The following is a 22587-nucleotide window of genomic DNA, read 5'->3' on the forward strand; positions in this document are numbered from 1 at the left end:
GTTATTAAAGGTTAAGGGAGGCTTTCTTGGTCACTTAATACGATAAAAGGCTCCAATATTTAAAATTTGGTTGCAATTGGGGAAATCAAGTACCTCCTTCATCAGCGTTGTTCATCTGAAACGATTTTACTTTTTAACGGCCTGGATTTTCATTGTCAAATTTTCTAAGCATGGTCTTTACGTACTTTTTTAATTTATTTATAGCCAATTTTGGCCTCAATGTTCTTATAAACTAAGTTCTAATAAAAAGGACTCGCGTATTTTAAACAATTCACTGGTAAGCTTGTTTCTGAGAAGTCTGAAAAAAGTGTGCCCCCTCCCCATAGCATCATGCATTTTTGAAGTCGGATGAATCGCTAGGATAAATCTTAACAGCTTTTGATGCCGGGTATAACAAATTCGGTACATTTTATACACGAGGACTGTTCGGCAAAATAGTATAGACGGATTCGCTAATGTGTTTACATAAGTTTACATATCGGTCCGCAATAAATAATATGGGAGACCATCTGCTCAAAGGTTTGCATTGACTTTTTGAAATTATATGAATATCTATTTGAAAATTGCATTGAGCATTAAAAATGAAACCTGCCAAGATATTTCACGCGTACGTGTTAAATTTCGAATGTGAGTTTGATGCTTCACACGACAATGGATACCTCACAGAGAAGAGAACAAGAAATTAAGGAGTTTGTTATTAAAACTGGCAGACAATCTCTAGCAGTACTTACAATATGGCTTGTAGGCTGGTTTGGATTTAGTTATGCTTGGATACTGGGCTCCCTTTTTGTATTCTTATGGTGGAGGAGAGATAAAAAAGCAAAAAAGGCCAAGCTTAATGCTTTAAGAGCAATAACATGTGACGAGAAAAATGTTTTGCAGCAGTTGAAAAACCTTCCATCATGGGTATGTATAGCTATAGCCATAACATTTGGATAAGTTAGCTATAGGCATGAGAAGTTCTTAGTCTTGGCAGCAATTTACAAATCATTCACTTAAAACTTGAACACAATCACTTCTAATTTTTCAAATTAGTTAAGAAAACATAGGTAATAGATAGGGATATAGATAGATGTGCATTTTTACATGGCTAGCCTGACAAATATTGGGGAATATACCCTGTATATTATTTCTAGGAGGGGCCATGGCGTTAGATCGGGAGTCCTAGAGTATTTAATGCTCATTTTAAACTACACAGACCCAATATATGGAATCACAGTCCTGATATTTACTTGCGCACGCATCTAAGTGATTACGTATTGCCTGGTGCGCGCACAGAAATGGGGGTAAAAATGTAAACAAACTAAGCAGAAAAGTTACCTCCATTTTTGCGCGCGCAAGAAAAACACGGCACTATGATTAAGTGTATTAGGGTCCTTGCTATGCCAGACAACTCCCTGCAACATTCAACGGCCCACACAATGTGCCATTTTCCTTATTTCCTTCACATGGCTGGAGTTAACCAGGGCTATGGTAACATTCACTTGTCCCATATTGAATCTCTATCAAGAAGAATTTATAATGCTACCCTTCTTTTGCAAAAAAAGAAGCACAAGGAAAAACTCTGCATAACGTGAAAAAATTTGTTCGTCGCCAGGCTGTTCTGCCTGGATTATGAATGCTGCCTAGATTATGTACGGCAGCTTGCATCGTTTATAAACGGGGCAGAAAATACATAATCAGGGCAACATAATCAGGACAGGTTAACTTTCAATGACAGTTTAAATATATTATTTGGCACTTATAAAATGAGCATAATCAGTGCAGGCTGGCATATTTTTTAGCACTTATGTCGAAATGAAACATATTATTTGGCACATAAAGAACCAACATAATCGGGCAGGCCGGCTTTTGTTTTTATATTATTTCTCACTTATGGAACGAACATAATCGGGACATGCCGGCTTACGTGCAACACTTTTACGTTATTCTTCACTTATAGAACGGACATTATCAGCTTTTATATCATTTGTGGCAAGCAAATAGCCCTGGTGGCAAAGTTCTTGTTGTTCTCAAATGAACCAAAATTTCCTGAAAACTAAATTTTAAATTTACAATTTACGTCTAAACTTTTTTTCGCCATGCCTAGTTTTCAATGGTGTTTTAACCTGCTAGGAAAAATTACATCAAGGCTTTTTTGCTTTCGCCATGCCTAGTTTTCAATGGTTTTTTATCATGCAGAGAAATCTATCATTCTGGGACAATAATTTGTCAATGTTTCATTCACAGAAGTTTGAAGAAAATGCCAATCGCAGCCTGACTGGCCAGCCATTATATCAGTGTTCATAATCCGGTCACCACGACATAATCAGGTCAAAAAACATAATCTGGCCATGTGTACATAATCCGGCCATCCTGTTTATAAACAGGCTGTTTTCGCAATTTGGGCAGAACAAGGCCAAGGTTTTTTTTATTAATGTGTTTTGCACGAGTCCTGTTAAGAAGACAATATTTTGGCTTTTTTATTTTTAAATACTAGTTTTCCTACATATCAATTCGTAAATCCTTGTCCAGCTGTTCTCATTAAGTAATGAAATTTACTTGCACAAAGGTTATTAAGTTGATTATAGGTTCGCTTATAATACCCCCACTTTTTAAATTGACTCATAGGCAAGAAGTGAGCATAATAATAATACAAATTTTTATTAGATTGTCAGAATTTATGTTTAGTTATTAAATATTATAGAAGGAGAAACTTTTGTTGTTTGAAGAAATGCATTTTTTTTTAAAACTAGAAAGAATTAGTTTTTATCATGAAACAGGCATTTGAAAGACAGTAAATGTGAGTTCCATAAATTAATGTGATTTTGTTTAAATCAATGATAAACATTAAATTTTATAATTTCATGATTGTCACGCAAAAACCTCGTTCTTCACAGAATGTAATTCGTAATGTGCAAGATTTTCTCATATAAAGCAATGACTATCACTATCACATAAACAAAATAATAGAAATTTACGTGTTGTTTTTATTAAGACTGTAATCATAAATTTACATCAAAAAATCCTTTTAATTTTTCAATTAGTGAATTTTAAGTTTTAAAAGTGGTTTAAAAAGGGTAAAGTATATATATATATACTATAGTATAGTAAGTGTCAATGAGTAAACGATTGAATAGTTTTAAATGTCACCTGCCAGTATTAGTAAAAAAGTGTGATGTCATGTTAGTATATGACACACGTTTTCTAATTTTTTTTCATTATATAATGCGTTAAGTTTAAAAATTCTCATCAAAACATGATAAATTTTTAAATTAAAGTGTTAGTGCAAAATGAAAAACAAAAAGTGTGTGACTGTTTTTCTAAAAAATACTAGTGCCATGTTAATGAGCTGAAGCCTTAAAAGTCCAAGCCATTTTAATAGGAGTAGGGATTCAATTTAGAAGGTTGGGTATAAATTGATCAACATTTTCATTTGTTTTTTTTAATTGCTAGTTTAATATAATGAGAAGCATATTGATATATCGTCAAATTGTTGTATTTATGTATGTTCTTCCTTCTGCGCACTGGCATTGTTTTCATTTTAAATTCAAGAAAAAATAAACAATAAAATATGATTATTACAATTATTTTTGTATGTTAAAATATTACCACAAAGTGGAGATTTTTGTGTAAACTTTATGTTTGATAGAGAAGGTCACATTTCCCACTGAAACGTCAAACAATTGTTGAATAAAAGGAATGACCTAATATTAAAATACTGCCTATTAGAACATATTTCTTTTAAATAAATAGAAAGAAACGATTAGTAATTGGGGATTTCTATAAAGAATTGTAACAACAATAAGGTTTTGTTCTTAAATTGTGGTTGTATGCCTAAAAATAGAACTTTTAGTTGCATTAGTTGTTTTGTTTTTTCAAAATAGCCAAAAGTTATATCACTCTATTTATGTTTAAACACTCTTTTTCTGTTTATACAAAGTCAGATACCATAACCTCTTACATAACATTAACAACAATGTGTTGTTTATATATCAAATAAAAATCTAAGAGGGTAAAAGGGTAAATCAACAATAATCAAAATCAATTTTAAAATTCTATGAATTTGAAAGTGATACTGTATTTCTTTAAGACGTTGCAGAAATGTTTTGGCTCACTTGAAGAGAGCATACATTATTTTATTTTAAGAATTTAATTCGTAAGTAAGAATTTTTATGTGTAACTTGCAAATTGAAAAAAAATGCTAAATGCAAATTCACAATAATTTAACCCTGCTCGCTCTAAACATGAAATTTGAAATTTAACTAAAACCGAAAATATATTACTGTTACAATCCCTGAAATAAATCAGTTCAAAAAATATTCTACAAGAAATCAAAGTTTTATGGATTGAAAAGAATTAATCTACTTTAAAATGTAATGTTTAATTTTGAGAATTGTTAGTAAACCACTATTTGACTTTTTGTAACAAGACCCTGAGAAATATCTTTTTCAAAATTATGTACAAAAACATTTTATATTTGTCAGGGAACATTTGTTTATGCTTTTCTGAACAGCAAGGTGAAATATACAACACTTTACATGATCTTTAATCATGCTGAATATATGTACAATCATTTACTGCATTATATATTACTTAAAAGAAAAAAAGATTTGTTTAGTAGTATAGTTTAGTAGTACTTCCTAAGTTAAAAATAAAAATTTGACGAAGAGGTTAAGGTAGATATTGCAACACACATTTGAGCCTTAAAGGCTTGTTTCTCAGATTTATAGATTCTTACACATTAAATCTTAATTTGAACCTGAATTTAAGCATGTACGTAAGTCGTTAGAAAAGCCTTAACTGTTATGTTTCTTTTTTCTTTGTGAAAAGCTAGTTGTTTATTGATATCAACACAAAGAAAATTAAAGAGAATATTCTAAAGAGAATGGCAGCTGTTTTTGTCTAAGTTTGAACTTATATTCATATGTCTAAACTTTCATTTCCTCTTTTCTTTCTTCCTTTTCACTCTCTTTATTTTGTTGTCTTTCTTATTAAGACTATTTTGTAGCAGATGTTATAATATTCCAGCTGCAAATTTGTTGTGCAAATTTTATATTTCTCAGAAGAATTTTCCTGTAGATATATACATAGGATAGAAATTAATAAGTTGTAGCATAGGTATATAAAAATATTTGGGGAGTAATTCTTAGGAAACAAGAAATTTTTTACTTCCTTTAATAAGGACAATTGTTCTTTAGATACAATAAATCCTTTTACTTTTCGCACACAACAAATTTTACGCACACACAGAATTTATTTTGGTTTTATTATTATGTCATTTTGTTGTCTGCCAATATTGGAATTATTTTTGTCAAAAAGTAACATGGCTTCTGGAAGTGGAAAAGATCATGTGAGTTTTTTGTCGCAGATGTAATTGCTAAAAGTTTGAATCCAAAACACCCTGTATTTGTTTAGGGAGGTATCCTGATGAATAACAACTGCACACTAAACGATACAAGAAATACAAATGATTTACATATTGGACTAAAAATCACTACTTTCAGAATTTTTAATCAATTCGGGTATCGTTGCATATCAAATAACCAGCTCATCTTTTTTTATTTTGAGGTCTCCAAAAAGACTTGAATCATCCACAATATATTTGTTTGTTTGCATGGACCTTATTTTGCTTTGTCCATAACATTAAAACCTGTTTTTCTGTAGCAACTGCATAAAACATTTATAGATATTTATTTTAAAATCAGTTATTATGTAGGAAATCATTACGTGCATGCACCTAAAGACAAGGTATGACAGATGAGCAACAATAAGTGTTATTTAATATAAGTTAATTTAATTTTAGGTGTGTTTTCCAGATGTAGAGAGAGCAGAATGGTTGAACCAAGTATGTTGTTTGTGTATATCTGCTTGTTGTTTTTTTTGTTTTCTAAACAGCAAGATGTACTTTTTGTTATATCTAATGATTTCAAACTTTTAGATAGTGAAGCAGATGTGGCCGTTTATCTCAACCATGGTCAGAGATATATTGAAAAACAAAGTTGAACCAGAAATTCAAAAGAAGTTGCCATCAATAATTAACTCATTTACTTTTGAAGAAGTAGATTTTGGAAATAGAGTAAATCCCTTTTTTTTCTGTAATTATAATTAATAAACTTGCAAATGCTAAAAAAATGTTTTATAAGCATGGCGTTTAAAAGCACAAGCAAGCTCAAATGCCTCAAAAAGTGAGCATAATGCTAAGCATACCTTGATGTTCATTTATTTATTTGATTACTCAGTGATATAAAAGGAAATTTTTGTTTTCATTTTAGCCTTTAAAGATTGGTGGTATAAGGGTATATACTGAACATGTTCGACCAAATGAGATTGTCATGGATGCAGAAATAATGTGTGTTTAAGTGTAAATTAAATTTTGTAGTGACTCTGAAAAGTGTACGCTAAGATCCGACATTAATTTTTTTACCCTGTCTGTCTGTAAGTTGAATGTTAAGAACGTCTGAAATAATTTTTCCAAAATGTGTTGCTAAAACGAAAAGCTTATGGTTACTTAAATAATATTAACTGAAAGGATAAATAAACGTTTTGAGTTTTATTTTGCTGTTTTTTGCAATAGCAAAAAGGCAAATTTATATGGTTTTATGATTGGATTGATTTAGGCTCTTTTTAACAGGACTTTGAACGCTCACTGTTTCCTGTAGCCATTACTAAATTGGCATGGTAACAATAATGTAAACAAATGGACAAGATGTCATATCACACTAACATATAAAACTTTCTTTAGCAATCCTTTCATTTTACAATGATTCAAAACTGTCAAATGTCTGCAAAAATAGAATTTTAAAAGTATTTCTTTAGTTATGCTGGTGATGCAGATATCAAAGTTGCTGTTCATGGAGTTTCAGCAGGAATTTCTGATGTCCAGGTATGTATTTCTAATATCTAAAATCAGGATGTCTGTTTAAAACTCATATCTGCATAATTTCAAATTATTTCAAAGTATAATTTTTTTCAGCAACAGACAATACCAGCCACAATCGTTGTTTTTTAGCTACAAATAAGTAATTATGGTAGAAAGAGTGTTAGATGTCGAAAAATTTGAATTTTTTCTTCTTTTTTTTGACAAAAGCAAACACAAATTGAGATACGGTTTTATATTGGATAACGCCATAGTTAAATGTAAAAAACAGAGTTAAAAATATCATTTAACTCAACTTTCAAAACAGTGTTTGTTATAGAGGTGATCATGTTTCTTGTTCGTGTGTGTGTGTTTAAGTAAGGAGGGAAGGGAAGGGGAAAAGGGGGGAGGAGAGAGGGGGGGGGGGGGGTGTCAGGGTGGTTGATAATATAATAACAAAAAGGACTAACTATTAATAGTTTAGTTAAAGGCATTTGGATATTGAAAAGTAGTATTGTACTGAATCGCTAATTGTTCTGTTTTTATATTCAAGTTGATGTGTATCTCTCAATTTCTTAAATACAGATAATTAAAGTGTAAATTCTTTAGGTAAGCAAGTGTCAAAAAGGGAAATGTTATGTGTACTCGCTAATACTTTGATATTGTATTAAATTTCAGTTACGTGGAACTTTAAGAATCGAACTGAATCCGTTGTTGTCAAAAGCACCACTGATTGGTGCAATTCGCTTTTACTTCTTGGAAACTCCAGTAGGTTAATATTAACTTCCTGAATGCGTATATATTTAAAAAAAATTACAATGGGTTTATATTATTTGTTTTTATAATTTAGGAATTTAATTTTGATTTCACAAACTTGCTTAATGTTTTGGATATACCAGGCTTAAGGTATGTGCTACCAAATTTATGATGCGATGGCGATCCCCAACCCCACAGAAAATTGAACCTTTACCGTTGTACTAAATACACCATTCTCCGATTTCAGCGTGATCATAAATTTAAAATGACGTAATCTGATAATGGCGGATTTCGTATGTAAACAAACCCTAAGCGTGGTCGAACACAGTAACCGTTACTATTTCTTATGGTAAACAATTAATTAAATAGACCTTTAAATTATTTTAAAATAGTTTTTTTAGTAACATATTAACTTTATTTATATGAAAAGATGCAATATGTGTTCAACGAGTAAAGTTGTTGTGCTAAATGCCATCAATTTCTCAGCGTCATTTTTGTAAAAATAGTTTTACTACGCTTCTTAATATAATAAAAGGCATTAAGCACGGCAAGGAAACAGGAAGGGGAATCAGCAAGGCAGGGGTAGGCAAGGCATGGAAAGCAGAGGCAAGGGCATAGTAGTAGGCAGGCACAATATAAGGCATAGGAAGGGTAGGCAGGGGCAGGCACCTCAACAGAAACTCTCCCCCCTACAACTCAAAAATTATGTATACTCAATATAATAATGTACAATACAACAATATAGAAAGGGTTGCAGAGCGTGGGACAGGGCCCCCTAGGTTTGCAAGCAAAAATTTTTAGTGGTCCTTATTTTGAAAAGATTCCTTGGCAGGACGAACATGTAAATTTGACATTTCTAAACATGGCATTTTTGTGATATGTAAAGGAAAGTGGTTGTTGTAGGTGCAAGATTATAATCTTTTACTTGCCCTGTCCAGGATTTGAACCTGGATCTCTCATTTTCATGAGTGTCTTAGCCATTAGACCAACAGGGCATCTTATATATGCATACATATGCAACAGGGCATCTTATGCAGTGCATCTTATATATGTTTATGGATTTACAGCACATATTGCCATTTAATTTTTCTTGTGGATAATAAAATTCAATTTTTCTACTAAATAGACGGGGGGACCTGGTGTTGAAAAGTCTGGATAAGGAACTGCATTACCCAGTGTTAAACGTCTGGTGGAGCGATTAATAGGAAATTGTGCCATCATTCATGTGGAACGCTTTAGTAGAAGTATGCAGTATATCGTAAATCGGGTGAAGCACACACATACAGCATTAGGGTGTTTTATGTTAATATATTTTTCCAAAAATAACTTTCCTGCAAAAATACAGTTTACATGTTGTGTCCATCATAGCGAATTTTCTCAAAATATTTGCGGAAAAACTTAAAATATGAATTGTAATTCAGGGTGAGCGCTTAGTACAGGTAAACGATGTCGCACATCCACATAGGTTTAATACATTTTCTAAAAAAACTATATTGCAACCTCAGTTTAAAAATAAACAGTGGAAACCTGGTGTTACCCAGTCCAGCTAAAAATCAAACAGCAGTATATATATATTTGTCTATTTTGTACAACAAGTTTTCATGACAGTAGGATTAAAAAGCTCTTATTTCAAACTGAACAGAAACTTCAAAAGTATAGCAATAAATTAGGCTACCTAACTAGAGCCGGGGCTTAAAAGGATTCCTGCATTGAAAATGATATTTTGTATGTTATAGAGGATAAAAAAATGTTAAAAATCTTTCTTCGTTCTCAAGTTTATGCCAGCAAAATTGTTAGTTTTATCCCAGCTAAGTAGTTAATTTTATGCTAGCTTTGTATAGCTAGTTTTATGCCAGTTTTACGCTACCTATATGTTTAAATATTTGCTCTATTTTATGCCAACTAAAAGCCTTTAAAGTGTTTTTTTTTTACTGTTGGGAAGGTGAATAATCTTAAAAAACGTAATAAGACAGTACAGCTATCCGCTATCAAACTGTTCAAACTTATATTTCTCACCGGAACGGTGGTTCACGCGAACACATTCCTAAAACACGAGTTGTGGAACATGTGTGTGAGCTTTTCCATCTTTCCAGTGCATAATCTTCTTTCCCACATCCAGAAAAAGCACAATGTCTAGCCATCTTTTATATTCGAAGACTGTACGTCGACTGTTGAATACACTTTGTTTACATACGAAAATGTAGATTAGTGCCGAGGTCCCACGCGGTAATTATGTTTTTAACAGAACAAGCTGAAATCGGAGAATGGTGTATTTAAAATTTTTGGCAATCGAATTCCTTTGAAAGTTAATATCAAAATTCTTATTTGTGTGTGGAGGTAGTTATTAAATATGTAACTAATTGACTCGCCCACCTATTTTTAGTGACATTGTCAAGAAAATATTACAAGAGGTTATCGAGTCGTTTGTTGTACTTCCAAACAGAGTAACAATACCAATTGGAAATGCAGAGGATTTGGAATCATTGAAGTATCCGCTACCATTGGTAAGACATCTGTATATAATTTCTGGAAATTTTACAATACGTTACCTATAACAAATGACAATAAAGTAATGCCTGGTTTTGGAATAACACTGGTATGAAAAAAACCTTGTTTTTGGCATTGCAAAGATGATGTTATCTGCTCGAATTTGTGAAGAAGGATAAATCAAAACACAAATTTATTATTTTATAATAAAAGGGAAATAATGTAGGAGCTAATATAAATAATAATGACCAAAAATGATGTAAGGAAGATGAACAACAAATATAATGGCAAAAAATCTTTTAAGTATGATAATGACGGAAGGACAGTCATGTTGAGTAATGATAATAAACAATTTATGTTTTTCTATAAATCCGGATTAGGTGCATTTTTGCACGTCGGCAAAAAATGCTAACATAATATGTTATTCGTCACCTGTATTTTTGACGCGTCGGCATTTGCCAAGTGCTGACGTGAATGGGGAGGCGGATATGTCGTGTTGATATAACTCTGTACATAACACATTTACGTTTACTACCGAATATTGACTGAATTATGTTCGAAACACACTTGAAAGTTCTAAAACATTATTTTCTTTGTTATATTCCACAAAAGTTGCTGTACTTTCAAGGTTTTTGTAACACTTCTCAATGCCTTTTTCTCATTTTCTTTTAGGGTGCTTTAGAAATCAAAATTTTGGAAGCTATAGATCTTGTGGCGCATGATAAAAATCTGTTTAAAAAAGATTCTTCGGATCCTTATGTGATTTGCAAAGGTGAGATTTTTTTTTAAATTTGTTTGTTCTAACAAACAAAAAAAGAATGTCCATGAATACTGAGCGTTCGGATAATAAATAAACCTGGGAATGCCTTGATATAAGAAATCATCATCGGGATGATGATTTCAGCCTTTTTGCAGGAGGAGGAGTAGAAAAAGGATTTTCTACTCCTTCAAATCTGTTTGTCTTTAGTTGGCTCGTTTAACTTTCAAACAGAGTGCGCTGAGAAAACTTTAAAACCGAAATGGAAAAACACGAAGTGCATTGTGAGTCAAAATTCATCTTACTTTCTGATTTGTAAAACATTGCTAATCTGCGTGTGTTGCAATATTTTATTAGACATTCATTGATACACTTGTTGGACGCGAAATGCGGTTAGAAGTGTTCGACAAAGACACGTTGAGAGATGATAGTTTGGGACAGTAAGACAAACATTAATTTTCGTTCTAAAGCGTGACCCTCTCTCATCCCTTGTCTTTCCCAACTTTAACCATAACCGGGGAAAAAATGTAAAACAATTTTAGAGGCGCTTTTTCTGTGTATAAATTGCACAAAGAAACATACTCTAACATACTTTAAAATCCGCAAAAAATTGCTTCATTTTCTAGAAGAATTTTGTATATTAACAAATTGTTTTTGGCTTGTGTAGATGTGACCACGCTTATGTAATGTAGTATTTGTGTGAAAATTATAAGTAAAGTATAATAATTTTTAGCGCTGAAATCCTCCTGCCAAAGTTGACTCATTCGAGTTCAGAAGATATGGTATGATAATAGTTTTTTTTTCATTCATACATTTAATTAACTTAAAGGCTGAAATACACTATCATTTATTCAATTAGCTTAAGGCTGAAATACACTATCATTCAGTTAATTAACTTAGGCTGAAATACACTATCATTTAATTAACTTAAGGCACTATCATTTTTTAATGATCATTGAATGTATTTCATTAAGATAATCAACTTCGCGAATTTTTGTCAAAAAATAATTTCCCGCAAAAAATATTAGAAATTTCGTTGTTAACGAAATTCGCAGAAAATATTTTTATTTTGGCTAAAATCTTTCGCGGAAATTAGTTCTCACAAATCCCTTAATGTGCATATTTCCCACTTTGACATTTATTTTGTTTTTCGTCCAGTGGTTACCTCTGAAAGACACGAAGAGTGGTTCACTTCATATTGGAACTGGCTGGTTTGAATTTAGCGATGATGCTTCGAAAATAAAAGAGGTATTTTGATACTGAAAGCGGGTTCAATAAATGAATGTTCTCTTTTCTCACTTTATCGTTGCAGAGAGCATGCGTCGTTGTCGTCTCCTTTAACTATTCCAAATACAGTCCTATTTTTTATCTACATGTGTGCCACGTGCTTTTATAGAACACACGCTCTGCTTTGTTCATTAAACTGGAGAATGCAAAAGACTTACCGGTAAGTTAAGTAAAATATTAGTAGTAGCTTCTTATATCTTCTTTTTTCAACTATTGAAAAACCAAATGTTAAAAAAAACACAGAAAATATGAGAAATGTACATCATTTAGGCAGTCAATATGGATGAAGACACCAGCAGTACTTTTGTTGAGATATCTGTCGGCAATCAGAAAGCAAGTTCCAAGGTTTGTTTGTTTTTTGTTTTGTTTTGTTTTTGTTTTTGTTTTTGTTCTTGTTTTTGCTTTTTTTTTTTGCTTTTTTTTTTTGTTTTTTTTTTTTTTGTTTTGTTTTGTTCTTGTTTTTGTTATGGCTTTTGTTTTTGTTTGTTTGTTTTTGGTTAGTTGTCGATGTCGGTGTCATTGTTAATGATTTTGTTTTTTAACGCATTTAGACGCAACGTAACACGAGGAATCCAGTATGGGAAGAGCTTCACTCATTCTTTTTAACGAACGCATCTCATGAAACTATCAACTTCAAGGTGCTCATTCTACTCGTCCAGTATAAAAAAAACGATAGAATCTTCTTTTTTCTTACCTTAACACAACATTGCTTTAGATCAACCTAATGAATACTAAAATATTTTTCAAGCTAAATACAAAATCAAGTACTTGCATGTACCATTTGGTTATTATTTAGATAAGAGATGCAGACGCTGAGGAACCACTGGGTGTTGTAGATTTTCAAATTTCAAAATTGTTGGAAAGTCCGAAAATGACAATAAATCAGAAATTTCAACTTGCTAAATGTTTTACGAATGCTGACCTCTGCATGACATTGGAATTGAAGGTAGAGTTTGTAGTTTACATAAGGGAGAATTGTAGTCATGTAGTGACGTAGTTATGTAGTGACGCCCTGCAAAAATAAATGTAACATCTGTGTTAATTTTTGACATCAACGCTACACATAAAGTCGTAATTGACGAAAAATAATTTATTTATTTTTTTATCCTAGGCGTTGGTACCTCCACCCGCAAACGATAAGTGATCATCTCTAATAGATGACGTCGAAACGATGGATACAATTATGGATGATTTAAAGGAAAAATAGTTATAATGAACATTTATATTGTAGACACGCCCTTTTTCTATTGAGTGTTGGGATAGCTAAAATTTCTTAATATATTCATGTTTCGTTTTGTTCTTAATAATTATATGATTTTAGTTTGCCTGAGCAACACTGTATTATATATATATAAATAGATAGATAGATATAACATGTAACGGTATAACGAATAAAAAATAAAAAATAGACGGCTTTTGATTTATTATTTATTCAATGATTAAAATATTTTAAACTTCATATTAATAAATATAAACTTCGTATTAACAATAAAATTATTATCACCATTAGAGGCCTTTCAATATCTTCATCAGTAGTGCTTTATTAAGCTCTTCATCAGTAGTGCTTTATTAAGCTCTTCATCAGTAGTGCTTTATTAATACGAAGTTTTTTTAAATAAATAATAAATCAAAAACCGTTTATTTCTTACTTTTTATAGATATATATCTATATTATAATGCCCGTATACGTCTGTCCGTCCGTCCGTCTGTCTGTCACGCAAAATGGTAGCTTAGCTGCGACGGGCGAACCCGTGGATTTTTCCACGGGCTAACGACTAGTATATATATATATTGATAGCGACAGAGGAGAGTCAGTAATTTGCGTTCTATCACTGGATAGAATTTTTATTTGTAGATTTGATATTGTTTTTAGTTTTTAGTTTTATTTATTCAAACCGGCATGATTTTTAGGGCGTATATATACCGCGGATTTTGTATATGTGTAGATTGCAATAAATGTATTTGAAATGTCTTATGAATAACCTACTGTTGTTACACTATTGCTGCCATATGATTACCAATGAGGTTGCACAGCACTCTGCTGATGTCATGTAGAGAGCGAATGAAAGATGATTAAAGAGTCTTCATCGATGGGTTATGTAAGTTCAGAAAGGTCTTTCTTAAAAAGAGCTAACGTCAAAAGTTCAAGCGATCAGAAAAAAATGGTTAATAATAGTTAAAAGAATAGAGCTGAAGCGAAAATATTCTTAAACGGTGTGGCCAGTCTTCTAAATATTTTCAGGGCAGTGAGGCCAGCACAAAGGCGTTTTTACGTCTCCATTCAAACCAGCTGCATGTTTCGGTAATTTCTTCTGATAATAATCATTTATGTAGATCAGTTTCTCCCTCACAGTGTTAATTGAGACAAAATGTTTGTTTTTATATGGAATTAACCATTTCGAATCGACACAGTCTGCGTTTTCTAATCGTCGCGTGTAGAGTGGAAACACGCCATTAAAATATATATCTTTTAAACCGTGAAAAATAAAGTCCTGTTCGCACCATAAACTATTCGTCAAGGATGCATCACGTACGGGACCATGACCTCGTCTGTATATTTTAATTTGTTTAAACGTTCTGTGACCGTTTAATGCTTTTTGTACGCAGCTAATGAAATCAGTATATTCTATAGCCCATGACCAAAAGTTCTCACAATCCAAAAGGGACATATTGTTACTTTTGTTTAGAGTTTTCAATAAATGCACGTGCAATGCGCCGTTATCTTTATTTCTTGGTAGATTATTATGAGCGCTGTGGTAGCTTGCCCACTTCAACAAATACGATTTACTAAATTCAGAATTTCTGATCAAATAGTTTCCGGCTTGTATTTCGCCATTATAAAATCGTTCCAGATGAATGACGTCGTAACTTGAATCGATGTATTCTTCGACACAGCGAAAAGGATTTACGACGACATTATCTGCATCTAACATTAGCAACCAATCATATTTGGGTAAAATTTGTGTTGCTAAGATACAGTGTCGACGAAACATAAGATCGTTATATATGCCGCAAGTTAGATCTTTATCGAAATCTTCGTGTATTAAGAGGAAGAAATCGTAACCACGGGATTTGGCGTAACAGCGTAAATTGCTTATTGATTGTTCGAAAATCGATAAACCTTTATTATCAACTAAACTAACAATTGCAACTCTACCATGAGTGTTTAGACATTTTTTAAATGGTATGCTGGCCAAGTCGGTTTTCATATATGTCGTTGCGTTATTATGGTTTTCTCGCAAATACGTTGAATATATCGCATCCAGTGAGTTTGTATGTACACCCCAAACTTGTAAGTAAAAAACTAACAAAAACAACAAAATGATAAAAAATTGCATTGTAAACATATTTAAAGTAAACAAAGATCTTGAAGAAAAGCTCATAAAAGTTTTGTTTCAGCTTGCTCGTCCACTGGTTCTCCTTCTTCATTTAACTAATTTTGAAATGTATTAAATGTTTTTGTTGTCTTTCAGGAACTTGAAGAAATCACAATAATTAGACTGTTTCCATTTTTGTAAATATATAATTAAAACAATCCCCCATAATTAAAAAAATTATGCAAGCTCTATTCATTTGAATGAAGTAAATAAATTTTATGACTTTATCATCGAAACTATACGAAAACAAGTTCTTATGCAATCAACAAAAAAGTGAGTTCCCATTAGCCTGATGCATTAACTTTACAGAGTAGTTTTATTGGTTATTAGTGTGGTCACGTGGTTTAGACGCCCATGCTTTCTATCCCTACTTCCGCTAGTTGAGGAAGAATTCGCTGAAATAAGTAAATTCATTTTAATATCTATATTCTGAAATGATGTTATAGTAAGGTGGTCGACACTGAACTGCCATAAACATAAATTGACGCTATGAAATGTCGGAAGATAACTATTATTGTATAAATTACTTTAGTTTTGTAGCCACAAAAAATTTAAAGAAGAGCAATTTCAACATGAAGGGTTATCCTTATATAAAAAAAACGCTGCAGCTCCTGGATCGAGGTTGGGGCGAAGAGGCACATGGGTCACTGGTCTTTTTTAGTCATGACGTTAACGTAACAGAGGGGTTATCAGGTCATTCGCATTCTATTTGGCGCAACAGTAGGTGTTTCGTATTTATGACGAATAACTAATTAAATATATCAGGAAAACGTTAAATGTTTTTGTAAAAACACTAACCACAAGTTAATTACGCAAAAGAAGTGAAAGAATGCTGGCAGACGTTTTTGAAGAATGTTTACAGTAGCTTGCCAAACATTGTTTACTGAAGCTATGACTCACAAAATGAATGGAAACCAAAGCAGAAAAAATAACACAAACACTGGCGGCGGCGACGGCAACGAGACGACAACAACATAACATAGCAAAAACTACTCACAAAATTCTCGCTGATTAATTATTTTTCATATATCAAAGAAATATTAAGATTTGCTTCAACAATAGCCTTAGATTTGCATAGGACCAGGAAATTTAATCGGGACAGCTAACATCAATCCTATAATTTTAGAAAAACTGTACTTATTTTCAAAAAAATAAAAATCAATAAAATGTGTTTTTGAAGTAACTTTTTTCTTTCTTCTTGATAGTATTCGGGTCTTACACATATATGAAGTATACAAAAAGAGCGACTTGATTCTGATGCACCCGTTGTTGCAAATAAATTTCATAAAATTATGTTATATTTGGCGGGAATAAAACTTCATCCCCAGGCGTTACGACCCACAATGCACGTGAATAGCAATATTAATGAGACGAGGTTGTCAAATTTTTTCTTCTTTCCAACCATTCAAACAGAAACTAAACCATGAAGACTTTCTATAGAGCTGCTACTTGCAAAGTTTTCGTTCTTCTTCTCCAAGATGGCTAGCAAAGGATAGCTAGGAGTTGGTGTTGGACTACACGGCATCATAATGGATGGTTCAGAGCTTCGTCTTCTGCGATCAAAATCATAATCAGTATGCATTAACGAGAATGATGCGTCTCGTCTTGTTTCAAGTCGAAACGAACGATCAAAACAACCTTTTCTAGCAAGTTTAAAATATTTGTATATATTTACACTAAAACATAGATTTGATAGGATGTAGATACTTGATATTATGATTATGAAGGTATTGAAGTCTTGAAGTTTCGTCGCCAGTATGACATAAAGTGATACACTGAGTTGGTATAAACAATTCACGATTGTAACACACGCCCATATGAAAATGTATTTTTGGTATTTCTGCTGTTGGACGGTGATAGAAAATAATCCTGCTATGCTACACAACAGTTGACAACCCTGTAGAGTTATATGCATGTAAAGAATGTATATAAGTTCACTGGATATGATTGATTTTTCTGGTATATAAACAGTGCTTAGGGTCACACCATAACAAAATTGTTGAGCACACAATATCTAAATAAAAATAAAAGTGAAATGTAATTGAAGAAACACTGTGCAGAAATTTTTTGTATGGGAAGTAATACATGAAATAACAAATCCTAGCCTAAAAATTATAAACATTATATCAGATACTATAAATAATGAATTTATAAATAGCAATATGTTTTATATGCTTTACACATTTTTTTGTGTTTTGTAAGAACAATTTTATAAGAACATCGGCATTGGCGACAAAATAAAAACAGGCCAAGACTTAAATTATTATCATAAAAACTAAGGGCAACGCGAATTTTTATAAATAAAGATAATCCCGGATGCTTGTGATCGTTTATTTTCTCATATACAATATAATAGTATTAGCGCGATTGTTCATGAACAAAATTATGAAACTGCATTAGCAACAAAATCACCCCATTTTCTCATCTAAACACTTACATTTAAAAGGGAATCTAGAAAAAAAAAAATTAAAACAAAATAAGAACAAATCCGGCAGAAAGAGGCTCAAACTCGTTTTCAGAGCATTTTGCCATTCTGATTAACTTGATATCGGCATCTTTGTAATAAAAGCTCAGGGACCAAAAGGCCCTGGGCACGAGGAAGAAAGAGCCTTAAAAATTAAGAAACCTAACGTCATTTTAGATTTACTAGTTTGAAAATATGTATTATGAATTCTGTTGATAGCTAAGTAGCATCAAGGCTCAATTTCTACAATTCTATTGCTGCCAAGTTGATTTGATTTGACAAAATCAATCTGATTTAACAAAAAATCGAAAGTGAAAATCGAAAAATTGGACATAACAATAGACAGACATTGTATCAGTTGTTATATTTTTCATTATGTAAAATACACTCTTCCGTTTCACGCCTCTCTCATCGTGTGTCAGTGACAACTACACGGAAGCCGGAAAGATATTAAACATTCCTAGCTACCTATTTAGAGATGAAACCTATAGAATATAAGTATATAAAAATTCTTACAATATGGATGAATGCAATAACCAGAACCCCAATTCTTAAATCAAAACAAAAACAACATGAAGAAAGATCAGCACTGTACATCTCTCTTCAAACGGCTTGTTCTACCACGTTTACTTAAAGTTTAAACCGAATGAATGATTCCTGTAGATTATTGTTTCCTGTTCTCATTTGAGTTAGTTCTTAAGGAGCAATTAGGAGTGTAGTTATTCCATATTGACAATAGATCGCACTAATAATGTCATCAGAATATACTGTTTTGTTCGTTGGGTGTCCAAGGGTTATACTGCGACCTTTTATTGTTAACATAAGGTTTAAGGTGTATATTCTCCTACTAACTACACACAAAGATTTTTATATGTGTGTCATTTTGGTATCGAACTATCGTTTTTACCCAATTTCTTATGTTTTTAGCACTGTTCTCAACTTTTCAATGAATTAAAAAAATAAACATAGATATAAAGTCTTCTTGGATGTTGCGATTTTTTTATAAGAAAAGATCTTTTTGTTTTACATGAATGTTCTAACGTTTTAGCAAAAATCATCTTGATATATTCTTATCACTTAAGATTGAAGTTCTAAAAATGCAACCTGCTATAAAAAATGGACTGTTGTTTAAACAACCTAATTCAACTGGCAGACAAAACCCGTGAAGTCTGAGAAAATACATTTCACATCAATGTTTCAAGTTTATACCAGTTAACAAAGAATAACAAAACAGAAGTTTGTTTGTATTCCACTAGGATGCAAGCAAAATTTCAAGATGGACATATTCTTAGGATATTCTTAAATTCTTATTGAATTTCGTCTTGAATATTCTTATAGAGTGTATTCTTATAGAAAAGACAGCGTGTAAACATCACCATTTTGGTTTCGAAGTAGTTGTGATACAGCTACAACCTAAGCACAGTTCAAGAAACAAGGATGCTAAATGATGGGCGCTCATTCAAGCACATACTTAAGCCGGTTTTATCTTCATCTATTCTACCACTCGGGAGAGTAGAAAGAAACGTAGTGTTGGAGGGAAATGATATAGTGTCTACCCATGGCTGGTTATGGTCTGTTTAGATTATTGCTACAGGCCTTTCACTTAAAAGAACAAGTTTACGTTCAAAAAAATACAAAACAAATCGAAGAACTGAATGTCATAAAAAAAACAAAAAAACAAAAAAAAAAACGGGGAGAGATTGAACTTTAAGAGAAGAAAAAAATTAATTTTGATGATCACTTTTCGATTTGTGTTTCATTTTATCTGTTCCGTTATCAATAATTTTTAATATGTCCACTTGTTAGATCTTAATTCCTCAAATACATCCCGCCTGTCTTGTCAATCAACAAAATTGTTTTGATCGCTTTGTCATAAAGACTTCTTTTTTTGGAAATTCAAAATACACTATTTGTTAAGCTGTTTTGCTATCACAGAAAAAGGAAAAAAAAAACAACTAAACATTATGCTTTTTTTACAATACAGTAATTCTGGTCTGCATTATATACACCTATTGGCATGTCTCAAATTTCAAGAACAGCGAAAGTTAATAAACACAATAATAATTTATCCTTTGATCCACAAAAGTTAATGTTCGCGAAAAAACAAAAATACAACAATAACAAAAACAAAAACAAAAAACAAATTTAGTCACGCAAATATATGACAGCATAGTTAGTTCCAATTTAGTGATAAAAGAATAAGTAAGGTTTTAATTCTTGTCGCAAAATATCCAAAGAGCTCGAAAATTCGCGGATTGCCCATTTGCGGAGATATCTATCCACGTGAGTTATGTGCGTTTTAAATAAGATTTATAAATACATCTTTCAATGTTAATACACCTTCTCGAATTCTGCTATTTCTCAAATTTGTTAAAAAAAAATAAATGTGATTTTTAAAACCTCACCTGAAACTTTATAAAATGTGAGATCTTCAGATCCATACTGCAAACAAACAACCTGTTAAACCAGTTTTTTATTATTTAAATAATTGACCTCTGCTTGAAACTGGACTATTGACCCTTACAACCAACTTGTAGAGGCGTCAATACACCAATCCCACACATCGCGAACGCATTCATATTATAGAGACCTGAAAACCATGAGTGGTGGAAAAATTCAAGGGATCATTCACCAAAACTAACAACATTTATACGTAAATATAGATTTTGATATGGTAGCAAAGGTGAAAGTTGAAGAATTAAATGCCTTTTTAACACTTCGTAATTTAATCGTTATTTGAAAAAGGGAAAGTTAAGGGCAAGAGTGTTCGATGCTATGGAAAGTAAAGCTGAAATTGAGCTCGAGCTAAAAAAAGACTATAAAAGTTAAATTCAGATTTGACAACAACTATCTCAGATAATCAAGATACCTCATGGATGGTGTTATGAAGCAGATAGCATGACGTTTTAGCTTTTATCGTGCCCTAACAATTTTAACTATTTAATGTTTTATCCTCGCAGAACTGGGTAGCAAAGATTTAAGTGATTAGAAAAAATTGCAAAACTTATATCTGGTTGATTGGAGCCATAAATTAACCGGCAGCTCTTATTGTATATTTAAAGGGTAATGTAAAAAGTCGCAAAGCTTTATTGATTACCAATATAAATTTTGGTCAATTAAAAAAAATTAAAAAAAGGTAATTTATCATTGACTTCATCATTAATTCATTAACTTTTTTATTTAACAAATTTTTTCCTTACAGTATAACATCAAAACCAAAATAATTCTTAGTCGCTTCTGTAAGAGCTCAAAACCCATATTCAAAGATGGATCTGGATTAGGAGCAGTGGAAACACTGACAACAAAATGAAATAAGCAGCCTATATTACTTTCAACAGCAGTTCATTTTGATTTATTACGTCCTTCTCCCTTTAAAAGTCTAATCCAAATTCTGTCTTTGCTCGTTGTTGTTTTTAACACTGAAAAACAGTAAAAAAAGGTCGTCCTCATTCATATATTTCTTGACATTGTGGTGTACATCACACAGTTTTTTCTTTTAATTTTTATTGGATATTTGTACAGACAATAATAGCACAGTTAACGTAGTTTAACGCCCTGGCGTGTAAATGGGGTGTACATGATTGTTAGTAACAAAGGGTGTAAACTATTTTTAATCTACAATACATAATTATATACATAAATGATAAGTGTCTGATATATCGACATATTCGAACTTTCAAAATGAGCTCAACATGCAGAAATTAAAAATATTTTTCGTACTTCCATTCCAACATGATAAAAAATCTGCTACCAGAATTTTCAAAGTTACTATTTTATCCCTTTCTATAACAGAATTTAAAAACAAATCCACATTCTCAGATTTATTTCTTGGGTATAAACATTCAACTGTCAAAAGTGTCAATTGAATGTTTCTCAACAACAGTTCTTATATTAAAAAGGAACACTAAACAAGAAAGAGATAATAAAAACTAATGAAAAAGATAATAAAAAATAGTAAAAAAAGTAGAACATGTATCATAAACAAGTGTACACACTGAGAGATTGTCTGGTCTCTGAATTTATTGTGGTCTCATGTCTCCCAAAGTTTACCTGAAAGTGCATCAATCTACCTTTGTAAACAAAGAAAACTTGGAAACTGAGCACCACAATTAACCAATTAACGCGTACACAGTACACATGTGATCAAGCCGATCGTAAGAGATCGATAAAGTATAGTATGTTAACGAAATAATACACTAATATATATAAGCCAGTTAAACCTTATAAATGCCATCTTTTTATGGCGCCGAAGTGTCTTCCCTAAATTTAAAAGCTATAGGGATATTTTGGTGATAAATGCAAGACAGTGAACGAGCTTTGATTTCGATAACCGAAAAGCGTGTTCGATTACCGAGCGACTTATTCAATTACTGAGTATAGTATTCGATGACAGAGCAACACACCTGATTATCGAAAACGCATTCGATTACCGTGGAATGTATTCAATTGCCGAGTAACAATCGATTACCGTGTAACATATTCGATTACTGAGTAACGTATTCGATTATCGAGTAACCCATTCGATTATCGATTAACGTATTCGATTATTGATTAACGTATTCGATTACTGTATAACAAATTTTAACGAACCTTTTTCATATCAGAAAAAGAACAAAAAACG

General features: G+C 32.0%; 3 protein-coding genes across 5 annotated transcripts; 1 reads left to right on the forward strand and 2 right to left on the reverse strand.

Annotated features, from left to right (window-relative positions):
- Positions 1 to 521: 521 nt before the first annotated feature.
- LOC130621959 (extended synaptotagmin-2-like) lies at positions 522 to 14107 on the forward strand. Of its 3 annotated transcripts, none has more exons than XM_057437344.1 (18): positions 523 to 906; positions 5786 to 5827; positions 5921 to 6058; positions 6255 to 6331; positions 6799 to 6865; positions 7517 to 7606; positions 7689 to 7744; positions 9978 to 10098; positions 10754 to 10853; positions 11049 to 11122; positions 11196 to 11278; positions 11572 to 11620; positions 11997 to 12086; positions 12235 to 12285; positions 12396 to 12470; positions 12677 to 12763; positions 12922 to 13071; positions 13237 to 14107. In XM_057437344.1, exons 1-18 carry the CDS (start codon positions 637 to 639, stop codon positions 13267 to 13269), a joined length of 1653 nt encoding a protein of 550 aa, XP_057293327.1. In that variant the 5' UTR covers positions 523 to 636; the 3' UTR covers positions 13270 to 14107. The 3 variants fall into 3 exon arrangements, with proteins under 3 accessions (XP_057293328.1, XP_057293327.1, XP_057293329.1); XM_057437346.1 differs by lacking the exon at positions 523 to 906 and adding an exon at positions 4943 to 5332; XM_057437345.1 differs by lacking the exon at positions 7517 to 7606 and having other exon boundaries at positions 522 to 906.
- On the reverse strand, positions 13763 to 15581 carry LOC130621961 (uncharacterized). The gene has a single exon (XM_057437347.1). The coding sequence runs from the start codon at positions 15506 to 15508 to the stop codon at positions 14354 to 14356; it is 1155 nt and encodes a 384-aa protein (XP_057293330.1). The 5' UTR covers positions 15509 to 15581; the 3' UTR covers positions 13763 to 14353.
- A 501-nt stretch (positions 15582 to 16082) lies between these two features.
- On the reverse strand, positions 16083 to 18848 carry LOC130622334 (uncharacterized). The gene is made up of 2 exons (XM_057437793.1): positions 18483 to 18848; positions 16083 to 17516 (listed from the first exon to the last, which is right to left on the reverse strand). The coding sequence occupies exons 1-2, from the start codon at positions 18561 to 18563 to the stop codon at positions 16908 to 16910; spliced, it is 690 nt and encodes a 229-aa protein (XP_057293776.1). The 5' UTR covers positions 18564 to 18848; the 3' UTR covers positions 16083 to 16907.
- Positions 18849 to 22587: the final 3739 nt, after the last annotated feature.

Source organism: Hydractinia symbiolongicarpus, chromosome 12, assembly GCF_029227915.1.
Source record: "Hydractinia symbiolongicarpus strain clone_291-10 chromosome 12, HSymV2.1, whole genome shotgun sequence".
In the NCBI taxonomy this organism is placed as follows: domain Eukaryota; kingdom Metazoa; phylum Cnidaria; class Hydrozoa; order Anthoathecata; family Hydractiniidae; genus Hydractinia; species Hydractinia symbiolongicarpus.